Source organism: Pongo pygmaeus, chromosome Y (genome assembly GCF_028885625.2).
Source record: "Pongo pygmaeus isolate AG05252 chromosome Y, NHGRI_mPonPyg2-v2.0_pri, whole genome shotgun sequence".
Taxonomy (NCBI): Eukaryota; Metazoa; Chordata; class Mammalia; order Primates; family Hominidae; genus Pongo; species Pongo pygmaeus.
In genome coordinates, this window is record NC_072397.2 from 14,605,587 (window position 1) to 14,613,774 (window position 8,188).

At 52.5% G+C, this 8,188-nt stretch overlaps 1 protein-coding gene across 1 annotated transcript; it reads right to left on the reverse strand.

The window, feature by feature from the left end:
• Positions 1–874: 874 nt before the first annotated feature.
• Positions 875–3,665, reverse strand: LOC129025816 (testis-specific Y-encoded protein 3-like). The gene is made up of 6 exons (XM_054473381.2): positions 3,155–3,665; positions 2,466–2,543; positions 2,226–2,337; positions 1,979–2,124; positions 1,790–1,871; positions 875–1,095 (listed from the first exon to the last, which is right to left on the reverse strand). Exons 1-6 carry the CDS (start codon positions 3,506–3,508, stop codon positions 1,073–1,075), a joined length of 795 nt encoding a protein of 264 aa, XP_054329356.1. The 5' UTR covers positions 3,509–3,665; the 3' UTR covers positions 875–1,072.
• Between the last annotated feature and the right edge of the window lie 4,523 nt (positions 3,666–8,188).

Sequence of the window (8,188 nt, forward strand, 5' to 3'; positions counted from 1 at the left end):
AATCAGAGGGCCCTGGGCTCCAGAAACAATCTGCAGTGCCAATCACTGGGGAGAATAGAGCCTCACTAGAGTTTGCAAGAGCACAAAATGCACTCGTAATGTTGGTAGCTACATACACTACTGGTTCCTCACCTAACATACAATCGTGGAGAAAAGCTTAACCCAACTAAAGATGTAAACATCAACAAGAGCGTCCATATCCTGTGTCATCAAGTGACAAGACAGTCCATGCGTGGATTCCCCAGCAATCTTATATTCCACAAATCCAACCCCTTTCCCCGCACTTCTGCCAGTCTGTGTTTTCCCTTAGTCATCTACGCCAAAAAGCATATCCTGAATGCTTTCCCACATGCCTCTGTCACCTTTCCCACAGTCCCTCCGTACACCTTACCTGCCCATTTCTTCTCACGTTGATGTGTGAGAAGTTCTGAGGGGCTGATTGTCCCAGAAAAGGATTATGCATTCACCTTTAAAAGAACGTGAATTCAACAAGAAAGGGAACTTCAAGATTTCCATCATCCTGTGCTTATCTATTGTGTATGATGATACCCAAAATGAAGGATTTTAGAGGTCCCAGCAAACTGGGCTGTGGAAACCTTAACCCCTTTCCTTGAACTACTTCTGCTTCCATAGGACAAAGTAAGTTTCCAACTAAGCTGTCTTTTGCTTTGACCTCCCCAACTCTGTCCTGTAGGAAGAATCCCAACACATTCCACACCCATTCACTCCACAATTTTAGAGGCCCAGCTCCAACACAGACGGGTCAGTTCCATGAAGAAAATAAAGCATATTGATTGATCAATTCAATATGACACCCAAATCCAGGGGATAAACGTACACACACACACAGAAACAAACACACACACACACAGTCAAACATTCTTGAGAATATTTATTTGGCATTCCATACAATCCAAGTTTACCCCCTTTTCCTGTCTGATTTTTTTGTGACTGGGTCGGTTTTTCCTTTACTTCCTGGGCATAAGACCATGCTGAGTACTGACATCCTGCATACGGTAGTAACTTTTTAGGAGTTCTGCTGTTTTAAGTAAGGTCCGATGCTCCCTCACAGTCAACTCAACATCTGGGAGTCCCCTAGAGAAACACAAACGCATGTCAAAACGCATTTCTCTCAGCCATACTTTGAAATGTTTTAATTGCAGGGCCCGCTGAGAAAAGGATATCCCTTCCCCATTTGTGATCTCTTAAACTTCCTCCTACCATGGGTTACAAACTGTTCTCCGCAATACCTGCCCCATTCCCAGTACTCTCTGTGAGGGGAGTCAGCTAACAAGATGCATTGTACACTAAAAGCACACAGAAATCTGATGCGGCAATAGCTCAAGGAAATCCATCAATCTAAACAATCCTTTGCGGTCTAGGACAGGGATGACCAGGAGGCACATTCAGGGAGCCCAATCTCATGGAGTAGGTAGGATGACTGCCGCTGGGGTTGACGGCCATGGAATCAAGGGCTACAGATTGAAGTGAATGATTTTCAGCTTCACTTCTCAGTGATTCTGGAAATGGACTATGCTCCCCTGGGCTTAAGACTCACAGCTATAACCTGCCTTGCAGTGCAGTCTCTAATCTGCCTTTTTCAGCCCAATGCCATGAATGTCCTGGATTCTGTCACTCTCTCTCGTCCTCTCAAGGAATTTCTACATATAGGAAAGCAGCCTCAATTTCTACATTTCTGAAACGAGCGTCCAGGCTCCCTGAATAGGCAGGTGTGTCAACCCCCTCATAGTGGGCATCAAACAGCTCCAGTTCCAACTGAACGGCTCACCTGAAATCTCTGTTCCCTCTTCAGGTGGCTTCATCCTCTTGTAGTACGGCAGGGGATTGCGCCACAGGTCCTTACATAGGATCTGTCAGGGGAATCAATCGGCAAACGCCTCATCAGGGCTCAGACTGGTGACCCAAACAGGTGGGAACACACCAGGGTCATTGCTGATGTTTCCCAGTGAGGACCCACCTCAGCAATCCTATTAGATCCTGCGAAGTTGTGGTCAGAAAACCAGTTGAAGAAGTTAAGGCTGCTGTTGTGGTGTCTGCGGCGATAGGCCTCAACTTCATAATCTGGATACCACTGAATTGGAGTGGAATGAGAAGCCCTGTATTCTACAGAGACAGAAAGTTTTGTGGGAAGGGGACTGGATCACGTTGGCAATGATCCACCCACCATCTTCCTTCCACTACCCATCCTGGGAGCCACCTGTCACCTGTGATGTTCACCAGATATTCCTTGGTAATCACTTTATTCTGGAAGTAGGGGTTACTCCGAAAGAACAACATGATCCTGCAGAGATGAACGGGATGCTTCACTTCTTCCACCTGTCAGGACAAGGTGGAGAAAGTTTAAATACCTTTTTGGGTGAGGTGCCAACTGTTGCTCACAGGAACCAATTATTTCCCTTACCCTCCCCCACTAAACCCTCTAGCCTCAGTCTTGCTGTCCTCACCTCCAAGTTGATCATGTAGCTCAGCATGTCTTCATCTTGGTCAGTGATCAGGGCTGACATCTGGGGGTGGTTTGCAATCTGATTTAGGTCAAAGAGGCTTTACATGCGGTGGAAGGAGAAGCTAGGAGCAACAGGGAAGAAGGCCTAAGAGCACCCAGAGGCTGGGGTAGGGGATTTCTCAGATCTGCTTCCACGTATGACCTCCTTTCGCCTCCCCCTACCCCTAAAATAAGGCCCCTTGGCTTCACAGAGGGTGTATAATTCTGAGGCTGACTGCACTGACATGCGGAGGTGCGATTTGCAGAGACTTGCTGGTGTCTGAGGAGTGGCAGAACCTGCTTATAGCCGAAGACGCCCAGTCCCAGATCGGACTAGAAAGGGGGAGCAATCACACTGCCTTAAAAATAGCTTGATGCACACAAAAACCTATTCTGGTCTGAACTCGCTTCTGTTCTTCAAAAACATGCCCCAAACGTCTGCTGCTCGGCATCACCAAGGGTTTCTCTGCCGCACGCAGGAAAATAGTACCCACGCCTGCTGCAGTTTTCCCTAGCCACATTTGTCCGGGGCAACTCACCTTTGTTCCCCAAAGGTGGCGTCACATCGATGCCAAGCTGCCCATAAGTTACTTACACTTCCCCGAGAGCACCTCTCCACCAGAAAGGCAGAAGAAACACTGAGAAGGATACAACATTGGCCCAGAAGCCAGGGACGCTCTGGATGACCGCGCCTCTGCAGTCTAGGTGGGCCTTGCGCCTCCGCTCCATCTTTTCCCTCTGCCGAGAAAAGGCCTTCCTGGCTTGGGCATTAACCGGCCCCAGCTCCACCTGAACGGCCAGCAGCTCCTCCAGTGCAGACTCTGGGGTCATGGGCCCAGGGCCAGGCTGTGCCCGCTGGGCCTCCTCCTGCGGCTCCACGAGGCCCTCCTCCTGGGCCACCACCTCCACCTCCGCCATTATGTCATCCAACACCAGCACCGCCTCCTCCCCCAAAGCCACCTGCTCACTCTCCACCCCGGCCGCCCCCTCCTGTACAGCCTCCATCCTGAAGACGGTGCCCTCCTCCGCACTCCCACTGAGCAAGGCCTATGCTGCCCGAACCGAGCCACACGAACCCGGCCGCAGCCTTTATTGCACCCAGTGGGTCAGCGGGCCCTCAGTGCGCATGCGCGGGGCTCCCGGGCGCCCCCTAATGGACTGCGCGGGAAGAGCGCAGGGAGCCGCGCTGCGACCGCCTTCCTCCCATGCTGGCCAATGAATGGGAGGGCGGTGGGCGTCTCCCTGGGCGGCACAGCCACTGGTGGGCCTGCATCTCCAACTCCCCCTAACGCCAACTCCTCTCCCCAAACCTCCTCCGAGAAGCCCTTGGAGCTTGTGCCCGGTAGCTCGGCATCCTGGGACAGACGGGCTGCGTGGCATTTGGAATTGTGGGCACGGCAGCCCTGTGTCCTGACATCCTGAGTGTGGCAAGCCATGAAAATCTCTATGTGTCATGAACACATGAAACATCTCTCTTCGTTAGGCAGGCCAGCTGGATGGTACGGAAGCAATACTGCAGATCCAGAGAACTCTCTCTGGTTGCTGGGGCCAGGTTGACAGGGGCGGCCTAGGGGAAGTGAGTCGGGCCGGGCACGTGGGAGGAAAGTCGCCTCCTTGTGCTAAGGTGAAATTGATCTGTTGTAGAGGCCAGAACCCCGGCACACACTATCGCAGGTCGAGGCAAATACAGGCTCTGCGTACCATGCTTCCTCCCTGAGGATGCTGCAGTCCAAGGAGCATTCCAAAGGGCCTCTTGTCCTATGCCCTGGGCACACCAGAGGCCGGCCGCCAGGGTTGGCCATTGATGACTTGCGCGCACGGTGTTTTGCAATGCCTTGCCGACCCAGAGGCTCCCGCACCCGCTGCAGTGGCTGCGGTGCCTGCTGGTGGTGCTCTGCAGGCCCAGGGCCTGGGCCTCTGGCTCCTGAGCTCCTGTGCACAGTTGAGCCTGCGGGGGAGCCGAGCCCTGTGGCCATTGCAGGATCTGCGGGTCCAGCGGAGCTCCTCAGGAAACCTGGGTCCACGTGGGTGTGGGACTAGGTTCTCAGCAGGGCGATGCCCGTGGGTTTTTAGGGAGGGTGTCTGTGGGGGATCGGTCCCCAAGAGCCTAGGGGTGCGGAGGTTGGGCTGGGCTGCGCAGGCCGGGATCTGTGGGAGCACACAGGACGGCACCGTGTTCAGGCTGGAGGCTCTGCTGTTGAGGACGGCCGGAGTACAGAGCAAGGAGGCGGCCTTGGAAGAGGAGGCGGTGCTGATGGTGGAAGACATAATGGCTGAGGTGGAGGTGGTGGTTGAGGAGGAGACCGACGTGATGTGGCAGAAGGAGGGCCAGCGGGCACAGCCTGGCCCTGGACCAAGAACACCTGTGCCGTCAATGGACTCGCTGGAGGTCCTTCACTTGGAGCTGGGCTCCGTGAGTGCCCCAGGCCACAGGGCATCTCCGCCTTTTGGGCCAGAGCCATATCCTTGCAGCTTGCTTGTAGCAGCCCTGGGAACACGTGGTAGGCAAGGGGAGCCAAGCACAGCACTCACAAGGGAGAATCGCGGCGCCAAGGTCCCTTCCCGCGCAGCAGAAAGTCGAAGGGCACGTTTCCCTGGGAACGTCCCTGGAGGACGGGCAGTCTCTTTGCCATTGCCAGCCATTCAACCACCCCATGCTCTCGGTGCCCGTTTCCAACAGGCTCAGCCCAGAAACACAAGGTGCTTAAGACGGGTTCGCGGTGCATGGGGCTGCCGACCACCTCAAGGCAGGCACCAGCTCCCCAGATAGGCTTTCTTCCCCCTGCCGGCGCCGAACCCAAAGGGGTGTAGGCCTTGAGTCTATATAACCTCCTTTGCACCCACGCAATTCCCATGGGGAGCGCCAGGCACAACTCTGCCGCCGTTTCTTACTACAGGACTTCCCTCAAGTGGGCAGGCCCACCCCTCAGGGAGACTAGGATGAGAAGACAGCACACACCCGGACATCAGCAGAGCAGGTCCGGCACTCAGCACACAAAGGCCTCCTGCAGCTCATGAACCCGGAGAAGCAGCCGCCTCACACCACCCCGTGCCACCCCGCCCCTCCGCTCCTCAGCTGCAACCACCTGCCCACTTCTTCTTCCTCTCCGCTCTTGTCAGCCCAGGCCGTCTTGGCCGGGGTCCACCCACTCCACAAACCACCATAGCTGTGCCGTTGCCTCCTCGCCAGACAGAGACACAGGACCAACAACGGACGGTGACAGGCCAAATGTCTGGGAGATAGCCCTGCTTCACAGTCTCTGTGCTCTTGCAAAACTGCAGGGCGTCACGAGACTTGCCCACCCAATCATCTGGAGGCTTCCTGACCAGAGGTAGGTTGTTTGGCACACGAGATGTCGGCCTGGGCCGGAAACCATGATGAAGTCCTGCTTTGCTACATGATGGATTTGTAGGTCAGGCTGGGGAGCCTGGGTCGGTGGGAGGGGTCCAGTTTCTGAGTCAGTCTGTGGTCCCCCTGGGGACCAGGGTTGTCTCAGTGGGAGAACTGGAAAGTGGAAACTCGTGGTTCACTACAGCGCAGCTAGATAAGATGGTCGTATTGAATCCATTCTCTTTCTCCTTGATCAGGCAGGTGGAGGACCTCAGCGATCCCGGTTACCGGCGGCGGGATGAAGATTTCATGTCGTCACAATCTCTATTTCGACAGTGAAGTCATCATTAAGGAGTACTGTGTTGGCATCCTCGGTAAGGAATGCCTCCCAGCATGGTAGGGCAGCTGGTGTGTGGGAGGTGAGGTCTGGCATGAACCTTCCTGACTCCTCTCCCTGCAGGGTACAGAGTGTCTCATTCCACTGCAGTCCAGTGGTTCTGGGATCATGAAGGTCAAGCCTCCAGCTGCAGGCAGTACACCTCCTACCTGACCTTATCATATTGGAAGACACAACGGCTGAGCTTATCATATGAAAGACATCATGGCTGAGGTGGAGGTGGAGGTTGTTTGGCTGAATAAGACTGCCCGGGTTTTGGCAGGATTGCTGAGGTGGGGTTCGCCGTGGGGCATCCTGGGAAAGGACTTCGCTGGTCATTCCTTGGTCTCCGGGGAACTGGCTTTAAGCTGTGACCTGAACTCCCCTGGACCTGCTTCTGCAGTCCCCTAGATCATCAGCCAGGGCCTATGGCTCAATGCTTTGCAGTTCTATCCCATGGAGGGAAGGACAGCGTTAGAGACAGAACAGAGAGGAGGCCAGGCGAGCAACCAAGGATTGGCAACTCAGAGGCCTTTGAGTCCTGGATCTGTGCCCCTCATGGAGAACCCAAGGATCATGGAGGAGACTGCAGTGAGCAATCCCAGGCAATCCATGGTTTGGGGGAGAAAGGCCCATCAGGAAATTATAACACCCACATGTCAGGATTGGGGAACGTTAAGCCACTAGGATGCATATGTGGCTAAAGTCAGTGGGTGAGAAGCAGGGCTTAAGGGATAGCTGTCTCATCATCACTTGCCAGCTCCATGCCCTGCCCTAAGATCTGCTACCACCTGGGGCTCATTTTGAGCTCAACCAGGGCCCTCTCCCTCTCCACGCAGATGTCCACCTGAGGCCCACCTAGGTCTATGCCGTTTTAGAATGTTTCTCCCGGGACTGTCTTGTTCTGTTTCCATGACCCTGGGCTGCCCTGACATGTGTTATCGTCTCTGACATCCTCCCTCCCAGTGCCCTGCCTTCCCATACAAGATAGTCCACCTCACAGGGAATCTGGAGGACCACACTGGGATCCAGTGTGCGGAAATGTTCTATTTTCTTCATGGACAGGTATTTTGGAGCTTCCTCAGGAGCTGGGAATGTGAAGAGATCGCAAAATGGTTGGGGACCTTCAGTGTGTGTCCAGGGAGGGAACCTGGCTGGCAAATAAGGGCCACCTGAGTAATGGCATGGAAATCCAGTGTCAGTTATCTCCTTAAAGACCTGCTTTGTTACATCACCTACTATTAATATAAAAGTTAATTTCTTACAATAATGAAAAAACAAATTTCAGTATGAAGAAATATAATTTATTGATAATTGTATGGAAGAACTCCTGACTGATCCATTTTCCATTGTAGTTCTTATGCGAGACTTGAGGTGTTTAGCAAGTTTTAACATACAGACAAAAGACTGGGAGAATATGTTCACTAATCCTTGGCAGAATTAAAAAAAATAATAAGATATCAGTATAGACAGATTTTCAACGAAGCTAGATTTGTTATTTGATTTTCATCTTAATGTTACATTATTTCTATTTGTAGTTCTAAAATACTCTTTCTTCTTTGAAATGACAGATGTATATGGTGGGATGTGTCAAGTGCCCTTGGTCCGATTAAATGAAACAATCATTGTTCTTTTGGAAACTGGAGTAGGGCTCACGTGTCAAGCTAGACTACAAAGTAGGCAGCATGCGGTTTGAGGAACAAGATCTTCTAGTGCCCGAGCTCTTTCTTCCTCTATGTACTCTATATCCTTATTTTGCTTTGCAGTTTACAATGTCATGTTGTTCCCTACTCCCTTCTTTCCCAAATAGAAACCAACTTTGAAAAACAATCAGCTTTCAGACATTTATCCAACTCACAGGCAAAGTGAGAGTGAACTGTAGGTGCTAGAAACCGCAATCCACTGCTGTCAATTTTATTTTCTCATGTACGTTAATCTCTCCCTCTCTACCACCTCAGTATACATATACAGCTGTGAT